Source organism: Crocodylus porosus, unplaced genomic scaffold (genome assembly GCF_001723895.1).
Source record: "Crocodylus porosus isolate Cpor-Errol unplaced genomic scaffold, CroPor_comp1, whole genome shotgun sequence".
Lineage (NCBI taxonomy): Eukaryota > Metazoa > Chordata > Crocodylia > Crocodylidae > Crocodylus > Crocodylus porosus.
Genome location: NW_017728918.1, coordinates 69504804 through 69520372, shown reverse-complemented (window position 1 = coordinate 69520372; position 15569 = coordinate 69504804). Strand labels below are relative to the sequence as shown.

The 15569-nt window shown below is 41.8% G+C and overlaps 1 protein-coding gene across 1 annotated transcript; it reads right to left on the bottom strand.

The window, feature by feature from the left end:
• Positions 1 to 200: 200 nt before the first annotated feature.
• Positions 201 to 12091, bottom strand: SPACA1 (sperm acrosome associated 1). The gene is made up of 7 exons (XM_019537728.1): positions 11930 to 12091; positions 8472 to 8534; positions 4880 to 4981; positions 4377 to 4483; positions 3711 to 3846; positions 806 to 926; positions 201 to 518 (listed from the first exon to the last, which is right to left on the bottom strand). Exons 1-7 carry the CDS (start codon positions 12066 to 12068, stop codon positions 251 to 253), a joined length of 936 nt encoding a protein of 311 aa, XP_019393273.1. The 5' UTR covers positions 12069 to 12091; the 3' UTR covers positions 201 to 250.
• Between the last annotated feature and the right edge of the window lie 3478 nt (positions 12092 to 15569).

Below are 15569 nucleotides of genomic sequence, written 5' to 3'. Positions count from 1 at the left end.
ATTTCCAAGCTCCTTTGGAAAACGTTGCTTCTGGTTTTCAGCACCAGAGATGATCAGATTATTAAAAGAACTAGTAATCTCAGAAAACAATTAAAACCTATCTGAAGTAGTTCGACCCCACCATTTTTCGAAGTCAGTCCTTTACAGCCAGCGTGTATGATATGCAAAAAGCACTCCTTAAAAATGATACTGTAGGTATTCTAAACATCTTTTAATCTCTTTTCAAACATTTTTAGTCTTATTTTTCTTTCTAATTCTCTTCTTCATTGTTCCACTCATGAAAAGACCTTTGTTCTTGCATGTTATTTTCTATGTGTGAGTGCTGTGATGCATCTGCTGTTGGGGTCAGTGCTGGTGCTGCTGCCAACATTGATGCTGATGCTAATGCTGATCCTGATCCTAATACCAATGCTGCTCCTCTTTCTTCCTCTATGGCTCTCAGTGATCCTTTAGAACCTGATGGCTCTTCTTTGGAGCTCCTTGCAATTTTTGATTTCCAGAAGGCTTTTACAGATTCCCTAAAATGGAAGCAACAATTGAACATACATACAAGTTCAACTAGATATTCATATTCTCTTACACAGAATTTCCTGTCCTTTTCCAGGAGAAATCTAAAGGGTTCCTTTGGAAAGTATTTCTGTCAAGGCTACTCTAGGTAGAGATGTTGAATGTACCGTTCACTAGCAATATAAATATTCTAGTGTCAAAAAATTAAATTAGCTCATCTGAGTATCAATTTTACACTGAATAGTATCATTCCCTGATCGAATAACATTAAAAGTATATTTATATGCTGTCCACCTACCAGTGAAGAATTATGAAAATTAATGCAAAGATCACGCCAACACAAACAATAACTCCCGTGATCAGGACAAACACCAGAACTACATCAGCTCCTGGTCTCTTTGATCTTCTTGTTTCCAATTCTTGAAACGGAAGAAAAGGAAGGAAAAAAAGGAAGAAAGAGCATGATCATTCTGGCTTAAGCATCTAGATAAGATGTTAAATGGAAGGAAAATCATTTTGAAAAACAGAACTTGATTCTTCCTAACGCCTTGTGCAAACCCGTAGTACTATGAAAAGTGAATCTGAATCAGAATAGCAATATTTTACACCTACTTTGCATAGGTGTAAATGACTGCAGAAGATTCAAAGCAATTGGAAAAAGAGGGCTCTGACCAACATGGGGGGAAAAAACCCCATGGTTTACCAGAAGCAGTGGCGCATTAGTTGGACCCGGCTCCACAGCATCTGTATAGATCAGATGCTTCAGTGGGGCTTTTTAGGAGCTTTTATCTAAAACTGATTGAAAGCACTTGATCTATACAGACATTGGGTGAGCTGGGTCCAGCTAACAAGATGCCTCTTCTGGGCATATGCTAGGCTTGGTGCCAAGTTTTAAGTAAAGTGCCATTTTTTTCTTCACATATGTAAGCAGCCACAGTGACTAAAAACACTGAGTGGCTGCAAAGGACAGTAAATTAGAAGTTGCAATGCAATACAATATGGTGGCAGGAAATTAGGTAAAGTAATCCTGAGCTGTAAAAAGGACCATCACCTGACAGAAATCATACGTTAGGTAGTCCATTTCTATGCAGCCCTACTAAGATCATACATGGGGGGGCACTGTGCATAGTTCTGCACACATCAACATCAGAAAATGAAGGGAATTAAAAACAGCACAATATGTTAAGTTACTAATACTCACATAAAAGTACAATGAAACTATGAACACTTCAGCTAGATACAGACATTACATTTTTATCAGTGTAAGTGACCAGAAACCAGTCTATACCCATAACAGAACAGAAGTTCAGCACACATAGACTGGCTTAAAAATGGCAACACTCAGTCTAAGATTTGCTCCCCCCAATCAAAGAGCAAACATGTGTTTTGTTCACTACTGATTTAAACTATGCCGCTTACAAAAAAGTACACAACTTAGGTCGATTCCCACCTTGGGCATTTTGAATGTCTGTACTTAGCCCTAGCTGAAGCTATCAATAATACTAGCTGGAGATGGAAGGAACACGACCATCTTCAGCCATACTACGTCCTAGTTCCTTATTTGTGTAGCTGTAACAGGCAGGTAGCAACATCAGCTCTAAACCTGGGATTCCCTTTTTAGGGAGATTCAGCAGCTCTTTCCCCCTTTGTGCCAATATATAGCATAATTAGGACAGAGCACCCAAGGAACTGGCCAAGAAAGTTTAAGTCAGTTGTTCATGGGTCAGTATACCCCAAACAGGTACATATAAATTTGTGGATGATCATTTCAGAACTTCCATAAAAATTAGATTATGTGCAGACTAACCAACCCATTACAGTTGCCTATAGTAGGAACTAGCAGTATATGATGAGTAACAGCATATTTATAGCCAAATAAATGTGACGGGATTGTGAGGAGACATGCTTTTTTTTTCCAATGACCACACTGTTTACTGAGGGAATACTAAACGATGGTTTTCTCTGCCAGGTACCATGAAAGATGAACAGAACCAGTCAGACTAGAACTCTTCTGAAAGCAAGGAGAAAGGAAAATAAGTCATGGCTGTTTAAAGTGTTTTGCTGATTGGAATCTCTCAAAAGAAGCCTCCCGTCCTACTAAAGCAATTCAAGAGTTTGAATAATGGGTGAAAGAATTATTTCCACCCATATTTATTTTGTTTCTAAATTATTGATATTTGAGGCTTATATTTTCAAAGTTGTATGTAAATACAGTAACACAAGTCCATTCTTCACTTCTCATAAGCTACCAAAACTGTACATTTATATTTCTTCATGCCTTACATTCATTTGCATTTTTCTGGTGCAAAAAGAATGAGTGGCAGCCAATGGTAGGTACAGGAAGTATCTCAGTCTGTTTTACTGAGGTGAATGAAAAGTCTTGTCAGGCAAGACTGATTTATCCAAGAAGTACTGTAAGGGAGAGCACATGAGGTTGGAGATTTTCTTACAGTCCTTCATGGTTTCATGTCCATCTGAATCCTCATTTTTTTCAAGAAGGGGAAGACCAACCGGGTAATGCCCCTCCTCTTACATTTTCCTTAGGAAGTCTGGAGTTTCCAGGTGGCCTCTCAAGGTTTGGGAAAGTAGACCCACTGCTGCCACACCTGACAGTGTGAGCAAATAATGGCTTGCACCAGAAGAGGGAAGAAAACTGTTCTAGATATTCCATTAATGAAATGCTCTTTTAATTTTCAAGCTTTTCTAAATCTTTCATGAACAGTAAAATTGAACTTGGCAGCAAAAATTGGTAACATTCAAAAGGTTACCTTCCTGCTGCTTCTCTGTTATTTTGCAAGAGTCTAATTGGGGCAGAGAAGAGAGAGAAGGTGCCAACACCTAGAGTATTGCTTCTTCCATATGACTGGTTGCCTTTCTTGCCTTTTACTAGCAGTGAGAGGAGAAATCCTGTGACCTAGTCCAGCTGACCAAGCAATAGTGACCAAATAGTAGGTAAGGGAGGAAACTCTTTATCCTAGCTTACATGTTTTCAAATTTAAGGATTTACTTATTGCTTCTGTAAGAACCTCACATTGTTCGTAACATCATCTTCTTTTATATCTCTTTGTTATCGACAGGTATTTGTACGGCACTTATCACTACAGGACCAGTTGCTCATGTACAATGCTAATAATCTCAGGAAGAACTAATACTGCATATGCTATGGTAAAATGTCAACTACTTAAGAACTGCTATGGACTTACCAGCTGTGGTATATACTGTATATTTTACAGAGGCAATTAGGTCATCATTTTCTTTTGTGTCACACTGGAAAGCAACTGGATGGGTATCTCTGTGTACCTCCAGAATAGCGGAATCATTCGGGAGAATGAGTGCTTGCTTTATACATTTAAAAAAAAAAGATAGATAAAAAATACTATAGACTTATATAGCACTATATCAATGTTGTACAGAATGTGCTTATTCTACTTCAGACACTTTTTCAGCATGTTTCCCCAGCCAGGACACCTCTCCCTGAAGTCCCCTTCCATCTCTATTCAGTACATGCTATTCAGCAAATGGCAAGGGAAGAGTGTTTGTGACCCACTGACATCCATTCACAACCTGTAGGTTTGGAAACCAAGATTTATACTCAAAGAAAGAATAAAACTGGTTCTTTCTAAATTACTTTACAGAAATTATTGATACCTTAAACAACAAAGGAAAACTAGTGTTCTACAAAAAGCACCAGAGGGGAGCACATGAAGGGGACACGCACTAGATTTGGAGTATTAGTCTCTCAAAGAGACACTGCAAGATCTCATTTGTGAAAAGATAGAAAGAAAATACTTGAACCAGGAGTGTGTATGAGATGAATGAAGCATTGAATAAATACACTAAATGTATTAAACTAAAGGTCAGTTACTCACCTGGTCTGGAATTAACATTTTCCAAACATAAGTAAATCGATTTTCAGGAGGTACAAAAATACAAGGTATCTTCACGCTAACCAGGCTTTCAGAAATGGGTTTACCCCCTGAAAAATAAAGTTGTAATAGATAGATCATTAACTGGCTACATCAGCTCTGTGCATCCCGTAAAGTTCATAATTTATCTAGCAATAAATGCTATTTTGAAATTATCCTTCCAATTAGAATAATTTAAAATATCCTCAGTTTGGTCAAATATTTATAACTTCACACATATCTACAACATTGAAAGAGCAGAAAAATGGTACTTTACAAGGACTTGAAATCAAACAGACATCAGTACAGAAATGAGATTTGAAATGTTACTAGATTGCTTAATAGGGTAATTGGAGACTGGAATGCAATCATTTCATTCCACTTCCACCACACTCACAAAGAATAAGGCTGTCTGCCTTGAATAAACACATTCACTCTAAATCCTGGTATCACAGGGATCTACTTACATCCACAATCTGTTGGTCCTCTGCATTCTTCTACACGAACAATACACTTTGTTTCACTCCCAGGGCAACCATTGGTTAATAAAGTTTCTCGAATGCCAATCCCTTTTGGGGCAAAAAAATTAAAAAATATAATGTAGTTTTCCTTTCTTTCCTTGCTTCCAGCCCTGGATGTCAATGTATTTCCTGTGCTGTACAAAAGGCTCCTTTTCAGAGCACCTGTTAAGACCATACCTCAGATTTGTCTGGCAACACTTACTTTTGCCTTCTCAACCAAACCCTACAAAGTACACTTCTTATACTCACCATGTCACACTGTATCAGTCATTTTTAATATTCTCATTTTAAAAGAATTCAAAGTGAAACTGAATGTAACATACTGCTAAAAAACAATCAAATTTAAACGTTACAAACTGCGTAGGCCTCTCAGTTCTCATGTCAACCGGCGCAGAGAACACGATATGGGCAGCCTACACAATCTGATCTTAGCCCTGAGATGTTCTGGCCATCCTTACACCTCATAGAAGTCACTCAGGCCTGAAGGGGATAAGTATCTCAGAGGATTAAGAGAAGACTGAGCACCTTGAATCACTTTACAATACCATAAATCTTGAAAGGGAAATTTCTATATGTAATTCAACTGAATATAATAGATTTTGTTTCAAATATCAGCATTTTAATAAGAACCACCTTACTGAACAATTAGAAACACACAGAACAAGTGTAGTATTTTCTTGGCAAAAAGTGCAAACGCAGTTCGCTGACATAACAAAGACTGTGACAGAGTGGTAGGGAGGGAATAATGCACACTGAAGAAGCTGCCATTATTCTGGAAGCATTTGTTCACTGAATTTCAGGGACACAGGAAGAAAAGAAGTAAGAGCCTCCTGGAATGTAATGATAAATGGGAAACTGATTTGAATACTGAATTAATCCCACTCGTGAAAAATAAATTGCTGTGACACATGTGTATGATACCAACGGATGGATGTTAGACTATTTTATAGATGACATATATAGATTATGAAAAGGTTCTTCAAGTGACAGAAGATGACAGCAACACGCACTGGAACTGTCATAAACTAGGGATCATTCTCCACTGCTGATAATGCCTCATTTTGGAGATGCAAAGACAGAGGGGAAAATGGCAATGAAGTGACACTTTTATTAAACACATTTTTCTTACTCTGGAGTTCTTTATTCTTTCATTTTTTTGAGCCAAGAAAGAGAAGGCAGAAAAACTATGAACATCAAAAAGTCTGGTTTAAAAAACTGAGGCACTGCAGTAGCATTTAACAGGAAATAGCTTGACCTGTTTTAAGTACCTGTTACAACTGGGGAACTCTATCAAACATGAACTAACTGAAAGGACTTCATCTTGAGATCTGCACTCTCTAGAAACCCCTGACTTCATTTTGGCTAGTTTTTCTTCCAAATAATCTTTTCCTTTCTCTCTCCCTTTAGCAGCTGCCAATTCTACAGACATTAATCTACTGCAATACTGGATGTGTCTACACGTGACACTTTAATGCACATTAGCTTAAGTTAATGCACATTAAGGATGTGTGTCTACATGTGTGCACCCTTAACGTACATTAAAAATGGTGAATTTAAGCTATTTGCACCTAAATTTGGTATCTGCATTTGCAGGTATCAAATTTAGGTGTGAATAGTTAAAGCACATTAATGCACGTGTAGATGCATTAAAGCTCATTAAAGCTGTGTGTGTGGACTGGATTAATGTTAGGCCCAAGTCAGTCCACACACAGTGTTAAGGTGCTTTAATGCCTGCACATGTAGATGCCTACCTAAACCTACGTAATGCAAATCAAGGTAATGCACATTCAATTTAGATATGCTTAAATGTACATGTAGACACACCCAATGTGATAAATGAAGTTGTACTTTAAAGTTACTCAAATTAACTTGCACAGAAACACATGATGATTAGAAATATGGACAGAAAATAACTTAAAATGGATTTCAGCTTGGATAAATACAAATTATTATTTCTGGGTAAAAGTATAAAGAGTGTAAATATTCAACAGGCAGGGAAATAGTTATAATGAAAAAGACTTGAAGTAACAGTGGACAAAACAAATAGATGTGAGGTTAATGCAACAAGCAAAAAAAATAAGGCTCACATAGTACCATGTTACACATGAAGTAGCTTCTCTGTTACGTGAAAATAAGGCCTTAGAGGGTCTACAAAGCTACAGTAAGCTCACATCTGGAAATACTGAATTCTAGCCACAACATTACCAGGAAGATAATAAGGAACTGGAGGAAGTACAAACAGCAATAAAAATGCCTGAAGGCTAGAAGCATTAATGTGAGAATTAAATGTGTATAGTTTTTTAATAGTTCTTCTGAGGGGACTGTGATCATAATTCTCAACCCACCAACGCCTAACCATGGCATGTCATGAATCAAGAAGGCCAAAAATAAGGGACATAAAACATTTTCAAAATTCAAAATCATGAAGGGTTCACTTTCAGTGTAAGTAACCTGCCTCACCACCTCTAAGTTGTGATTATTTAGTATGTATGTAAACAATTTTAAGCAATAAATGTGAGGGGACATCAAATTTGGAGGGAGCATAAGCCACTTCTGGACTTGAATTAAAACCCTCAAAAAGAGGGACCTTTGTGAGATGTGCTAGAGAGATGGGCTATAACAAATCTTGCATCTCTCAAGGTTGTGAGTATGAAAGAAAGTGATGTTATTTCGGGAGGTATATGATGGGGGTTTAAAAGACAAAACAGAGAAATAGAACCATTAAGTGAGGTATCAAGAAAATCCTCCTGACATCCAGATGGACAAAGGTGTTACAATAGATGTAGTGGAAGCCCCTTCATTCCACACAATGAAAACTAGTCAGGAAAAATGTTACAAAACGCACTGCAGAAAATTATATCAGATTGGGGGGAGACTCATTATTTTTTTCCCTTTCTTTCTTAGCCCTACAATACTATGAGACAGCTTCTATTCATAACAAATGATAGAATATGCGAATCTTTTGCTAAATGTGTGCTTTCTAAGCAGTGCAATTACCACTTCATTCCAATGCCTATCCTTGCACTAACCCCAGAGATGTCTACTTTTGTACTCAACAGTTTCTTCCTATCTACCCACACCAGGATGATACCTCTTCTCTCCATTGCGCAATTTATAAATTGAATAAATGTAGAATACAGAATAGAGTACTGCAGACAAGCAATTTTTTGGCAATAGTGTATGTGGGAAGACATCTGTGAGATGCATCAGAAGATCTTTCATCTTCTGAACATCTCACAGATGTTCACAAATAGAGAAAATTGTTACTTTGGTGAAGGCAGCTCATGTGCTAATAAACGTAGGGAACTGGTTTAAAATAGGAGCTTGCAGGCTGTGAAATTAATAAAACAACAGATCTGACCTAAACTTCTAATGACAATCAGCTTGATTGTTTTTGTTAATTATAGTTATTGGAAATTGAAATCAATGAGAGGTGAAGGAGGGCAAGCAAATTACAACTGCTAATTTGCTACAGTTAGCACTTTTTTTTCAAAAAAACAAATTACAGTATGTTTTATTCATCTGTTTTGCTACTTACCACATGTAACTGTGCATGGTCCAAACTCTACTTGCTTGGGCACTGGAGTGGTGATATTCAAACCTGAACATAAAGTCTGAAGTTATATTTCTAATATAATGAAACCTCTTCACAGGGGTGGAAATACCCAATTAACAGAAAATTCATTCTTAAAATCTGCCTTAGTAATTTTGAGCTGAAACCTGGAAAAAAAACATTTTGTCTAAGTTCTTTCTCTCACCAAATACAACAGAAGAATTAAGTATTTCCAAACATATCAGAAAAGTGAGTGCAAATAACATCTACATTCTAATCTGATTTTCAAGTGAAAACATAGATAGATAGATAGATAGATATAAGTTAACATGACCTATCATTGAGGTCATTAAAGTACATAAGCCTCATGCAAACTATAGGTCTTCCCTTAAAAGAGTTAAGCAAAATTCTCTCTAAACAATATTCAGTCAACTCATTTCCTAGCTTTTTCTGGCTAATGTATGCCTTCCCACATATTTTTTCCCCCATCACATTTCAAGGTCAGGTTTAGACAGCTAGCACAAGTGATGAGTCAACCAGGTACAGTATTTTAATTAGGTATTGTGGTTTAATCACTGTGATTGGGCGTCTTCCATTTTTCTGGTACTTCTGAGGTTAGGGAATGGGTTTCACAGAATATATAGAAGCAAAAGGTTCACATCTCCATCTGGGATTCAAATCTGGATAATATATTTTATTAGTATTAGCATGCAAGTGGAATGCTTATAAGGATGTTAAAAGAAAGTTACTGTTCAGTAGAGGAAGTAAATAACTTAATGCAGTGCCGTTTCAAAGAATTCACTGAACAGACAATAAGTCTTTTTAATCTTCTAAAATGCTCAAAGACCAAGAAAGTTTATTACAGATAAACTTTACAAGTCTGCATTGGCAGTTTACCCTACTCAGCATACATTTTTCTTTTAACAGATACCCATCGGTACAAATTTATTTTCTTTGTTTCTAAATTATTGATATTTGAGGCTTATATTTACAAAGTTTTATGTAAATACAGTAACACAAGTCCATTCTTCACTTCTCACAAGCTACTAAAACTTTACATAACATTTATATTTCTTCATGCCTTACATTCATTTGCATTTCTCTGGTGCAAAAAAATGAGTGGATCCATTCCACTAGCAAACAGTATACACAAATATACAACTGCCTCCATTACTCCACACTAAAGGTTTGCTACTACAGAGGCACTTTGCATACTCCATAGTAATAAATTGATACCAAACTCTGATAACTACTTTTCCCAACATTATTCATGAAAAGACAAAATTATGCTCCTGTGCTATCCCTCAAGTCAGTATGGCTTTTGTCATTTATTTCAATACATGAGCTGTGTTAATCAAAATGGCCTTTTAGCACATGCACAAAAATATTTAAAGAATAATTTCCAAATTTAGTTCAATGCTAATGAAAGACTCCAACCTATTTTAACAAGAAAAAGAAGAATTACAGATTCTGTCACTGGCCCCTCATGTAAAGTCCTATGGAAACAAAATACTCTTGCAAGAAAATGAAGTCTGGTTCTGGCTCTGATGAACCTCAGAAAGAAACTGATTCTTTTATAGATGTCCCCTAACTTCGGAAACCCTGCTTCCAGTTCACACATCTTCTATTAAATCAGTGGGAGCCATTCACTCAACAGCTTTGGCTGCTCTCAACTGTCATAACGTAACAGAAAGACAGAGATGTCAGAAGTCCTGTCTGCAGTTAAAATATAACCACGTTTAAAAGTGACTGTGTTCAAACTTTATTGTAACATGGTTTATGCTTGCTTGTGCAGTCAGAATAAACGTAACCACTGGTCGTAACCACTGGTAGGGCAGATCTTCCACTGGTGTAAATTGTCAAAACAATGGTGCTACGACAATGTAAATCAGCTAAGGATCTTCCCTTAGGAATCTACTTTGGAAACTATGAATTACAGCAGTCAAATCTTGAGATGGCACAATGAGTCTAATGTGGCAAGATGTAGTCATGTCTGACAGGATAGGCTGCAATCTCAAAGATACAAATGGGGAAAAAAACATTTTGGTCACTATTACTTAGTTTGAAAGCAACCAGGAGGGAATGCATGCATTATCTTCAGAAATTCCTAACAGAAGCAGGACAACTTTACTAAGCAAAGAAAGCAAATGTTTTCTACATATAGAGGAAGCCACACTATCTTCTCAACATGCTTTGTATGATTCAGTAGCATCACTGCAAAACATATTACCAGTAGGGCTTTTTTTGTCACAGATGGACAATGCTGATTTAATCATGAGGAAAAATAGCCCTGAATTAAAAAGGTTATTTTATTTTCTAAATGCTAACATTCCAACTCAACCTTTAAACATATTTCAACATAGGAAACTTCCTGAGTTTTAATTAGCAGAAATCACTGGCCATAACCTCATCCTGATCTTTACCAAGTCTATTAAAAGAAGGGCAACAGGATCAGAACCAGCGACAAGCTCTAAAGAACATCGTACTGGATATATCTGGGTTCTGATGCAGCCTTGCATCCTTGTTTACTTGCATTTCTTCACTAAATTTTCTAAATGACGCCAAAACTTTAAGCCAAAAAAAAGTAAAAGCAAAAGAAACTATTGATCCCTATAATTATGCAAAATGCCTGCTTTGGTTTGCATCAGATGGGGATAAAAAGGCCCAGTGTCACCCCTATACAAAGAAATTGATGCCTGTAACTTCTATTAGCATTAATAGGAGTTATATATGTAAATCCCACACACGGAGATGAGAACGTGCTAAAAAAACTGCATTTACATTCCTGTCACAGGCCCGCAATTAGCTTCCGCGATGCAAAGGCAGCTCGGATTCTTCTCTCCCTTTGGCATCCTTGTGAAAAGAACCGGGCAGCAGAGAAATCTGTTCCACTATTCACTCCGTGCGTGACCGGTCGCATCCCCAAATGCAAGTGGTTTGCTTTATTTGGATAAACACTTTTAACAACAACAACAAAAGAAACCCTTGATGGGCTTAATGAAAAGTTTCAGCCAAGGATGTTCAAAGTCAAGGCTCGGAAGGGAGAGGAAACCAGTTGGAGTTTCAATCCTGAGCTCTGCCCAGAGAAGCGAGTCTGGTGTGGTGGCAGAGCTCACAGGAGCGGGCCCGGAGCTCTGAGGCAGCGGGGATGCACTGCCCCTCCCTGCCTCGGGCCAGGGGATCCTGTCTACAGGGGGAGGAAGGCCACAGGGAGCCCCGCGCCAAGCGGGAGATGCCACCTGCATCCGGGCTGAGCCCGCAGGCTTCACACGCGCGGATCCGAGGGGCTGCCAGCTCCCTCGCCGCCGCCGGTCCCACATGGGGCGGCTCCACAGGCCCCTTCTCTGCTCCCTGCTCCCCGTGCACCTGCCCGCTGCCTGCACGTGCGGCCCAGGGTCACCCCACTGCACCGGGGGCCGGGCCGGGAGCGGGCTGCCCCTCACCAGGCTCGAGGAGCGTCACGATGGGCTCCACCACGGCGGCGTCCAGGGCAGAGCCGCTGTCGTTTTTGGCGCCCGCGGGCTCGCTGGCCAGCAGGCTCAGGAGCAGCGCCCCCACCAGGGCCGCGCCCCGCAGCGCCATCCTCAGTCGCCCGCGCCCGCCGCCTGCTCCACCGCCCCGAGCCGCGCCCGCCGCCCCTGTGACGTCACAAGGGGCCCGACCGGGCGTTCGGGGCGCCGCCGCCTCAGCGCCCGCCGGGCACCCAGCGCCGCCCTCAGGCTCCTCGCCTCGGTGCCCCCGTCCCTGCCCCGTGTCACCACAGGGGCCTCCTTGATCTGCCACTGCTGGTCTCCCCTCGCCCGGAGGGGTCGCCGAACCCCCGGTCTTCTGCCTTTCTCCTCCGCCCCCTCCCCCCACATCCATCCATGTTCCTTTTCCCGAAGCCAGTCTGGGGGGTGGAAGGGATCTAGTCCAGCCTCTCGCACCCCGTGGGTCACAGCCCAAAAGTGGATCTCAGGAAGATATGAACAAACTTTAAAAGTTTAAACCTGGATTCTCCTTTCAAGGAGAAAAACCTGTGGCAAACCACCGCTTTTCACTTGCAGGCGAGCAGTGTTCGAGCTCGTGAGCCCCCCTGTTCCCCCAAACACTCCCCCCTTGCCCCACACACCATCCCCCGCCCTGGGCATCGGGAGTGAAGGGCACGGGGTTGGGATGGGCCATCCATGCTTACAAATGGGTCCTGGCACAGCAAAGGTTGAGAACCACTGGTATCATGGGCGACTGGTGTCACCTTAGGGGAGCCCCAGGGACCAGTCAGCGATGGGGAGGAGGGGGTCCCCCTGAGGCCAATGTGCTGGAAAAATCTGGATTTTTCCATTTGCTGCAGAACAACACGGAAAAAACAGACTTTCTCTTTTAAAGGAGACAAGCATGGGAAATGGCAGGTTTCCTCCTCCCCCCCAGCCCCAAGCAGGGGCCTGCTTGGGGCTGAGGGGAGCAGGAGGAGGGCAATCAGGCAGGGGGTGCTACAGGCATGCGCATGTACGGGGCAGCCAGGCAGCGTGGAGAACAGCTCCCACAGCTCCCCACAGGTAAGTCCATGGCGGGGGGCTTAGACAATGCATCATGAGGTATGGGGAACACAGGCTGTGTTGGGGGGCATGTGCCCCCCCCAACTTGTGCACCCACAGCGGGCATGGGACTGCAGCCTGGCTGGACTGGCATGGGCAGAAGCCTCCTCTGAGGCCCAGCTGACAGGACCCAGTGCAGGACGGTGGAGCAGGGCAGTAAGACTCATTGCTGCCACCAGGATCCCTGTGCCAGCCATGCCACCAGCAATGTGAGGAATAATGACCTGGGGTGGAGGGCATACTGCCCTCGCCGCCTCCCACCACCAGCCACTCTCATACTAGGCCACGGCTTTACCCTGCCACCATGGCCCAGCCACCACTGCCTCTCCCCTCAAGCCATGGCTCTGCTCTGGAGGGGAGGTGGGCTGGTGGGTAGCACGGGCGCCATGGAGACAGCTCCTGCCCACGCTGGTCCAGCCAGGCTGCAGCCCTGTGCCCAGTGTGAGCACACAAATCTGGGGGGATACATGCCCCACACATGGGGAGTCTGGGGCCTGGGGGTGAAGGGCAGCAGATCAGGAGCGAGGGGCACTGGCAGGGCCAGGGGCCTATGAGTCAGGAGTGAGGTGCAGCAGCAGGTCAGTTTACAGTATTTTTTCAAATTGCAAAATGATGAATGTCACTTGCAAGTAATGGAGGGCCACATGTTGATATTGCTGTTAATGTTTTCCTGTTGATACTGATTTCTGTCTTTAAAATTAAGACTGTTGAGCTGCTTTAACTTGTAGCGTGTAGTAAGTATTTTGGGGCCAAAATACTTGTGTGTTTTCTATTTAAACAATTTACTGGATCAGGACAGGCCATCGATGGGTCCTGGTACAAAAAAGGTTGAGAACCACTGGTCTAACTCCATCCTCTTTGAAACCAGCCTTCAGATATTTGAAGGCTGCTATTAAATCCCCCCTCAGTCATCTTTTCTACAGACTAAATAAGCCCAGATTCCTCAGCCTCTCCTCATAAGCCCCCTTACCATTTTCGTTGCCCTCTGCTGGATTTTCTCCAATTGGTCCATATCATTTCTGTGGTGGGAGGCCTAAAACTGGACACAGTACTCCAGATGTGGCCTCACCAGTGCTGAATAGAGGCAAAGAATCACCTCCCTCAATCCGCTGGCAATGCTCGTACCATTGCAGCCCACTATGCTGTTAGCCTTCTTGGCAACAAGGCTGCTGGCTCATATTCAGCTTATTGTCCACTGTAACCCCCAGGTCCTTTTCTGCAGAGCTGCTGCCCAGCCAGTCAGCCCCCAGCCTGTATTGGTACATGGGACTGCTCTGTCTAACATACAGGATGTTACACTTGTCCTTGTACCATGAGATTTATTTTGGTCCTCCAATTTGTCCAGCTCTCTTTGGACCCCAAATACCATCCTCCTCTGGGCTTCTGACACCTGGAACACATTCTACTGAGTTACATGGGTCTAAATCAAGAACAGTTCCTTTGAAGGGTGTTGTCAGGCCTCCCTCGGGGGCATGGGGTGTTGGCTACAGCCAAGGCTGGGGATTCTGACTGGGGAGTACTGATGCTGTTGATGAGACCAAAGCCAGATATTCCTGGCTAGACAGTCTTTTCCCTGCACTCAAGGTTAGACCAATCATGAGATTTGTGTTATGGAAGGAATTTTACCCCATGGTCAGATTGGTATGGACTCTTGAGGGTTTGGCCTCCCTCTGTAGCAGGGGGTGTGGCCCTCTACCCGGGATGTCTTGAACTTACATTGACATTTTATAGAAGCCAGACATGGGCTGCCATGGTTCTCCTGCTTTACCTGTGGCTGTTAGCTCTGTGTTGTGTCTGGGTTGAGGGTAATCTTATGTAGAGTTTAAATTATGAATTGTATAAATGGTTTGGATAGTGCTGATCCTGCCTCAGGCAGGGGTTTGGACTTACGTGACCTCTGGAGGTGCATTCCAGCCCTACTTCTCTGTCATAGACTATGACTACGAAGTCACTGAGCAGTATATTGGTCTTAATGGGGCCTGATGTGTGTCCGTGAAGCCAACAACTACAGTTAATGTGCCGTACCACACATTTGTACATGTGGTTCTCATGCTGAGTTTTCTGAAAATATGGAATGTCTACATTTCCCAGATAGGCCTGAGAAATACAATATGCATCTACAGCTGAATCCATAGTACTTCCCCAAAATTCAGGGAGAAGAGGGTTTAGAGTTAAGTGTCCAGGTTCAGGCCTATTTCTAACAAAAATACTGTACTTTCAATAATGTCTTACATACCTGTAGCCAAAAAATAAATCTATAAATTACACGTATACAGCCCCAAAGAAGAGCATTTGGAGTGGAAAGATGGGATAACTGTTTTACTGGACAACTGCTGGATATAAGATGGACTTTTGTCTACTAGGTTAAAAATGCTAGTAATAGCTGCAATGAACATGTTACTCAAGTGCTGCGATTACTACTCAGATTCACCACTCACCACCAAATACAGAATCCAGTTCAAGATCTCTGTCCTTATAGTCAAAACCCTCTAGGGAATTCATCCAAGCT

What these genes read in the sequence shown, in the direction of transcription:
- SPACA1 (XM_019537728.1), bottom strand. Translation starts at nt 12,068, where the DNA reads ATGGCGCTGCGGGGCGCGGCCCTGGTGGGGGCGCTGCTCCTGAGCCTG. An exon ending in AAATGTTAATTCCAGACCAG is followed by an intron (nt 3,847 to 4,376) that starts GTGAGTAACTGA and finishes AAATGTATAAAG; the next exon opens with CAAGCACTCATTCTCCCGAA. An exon ending in ATTTTCATAATTCTTCACTG is followed by an intron (nt 519 to 805) that starts GTAGGTGGACAG and finishes CTTCCATTTTAG; the next exon opens with GGAATCTGTAAAAGCCTTCT.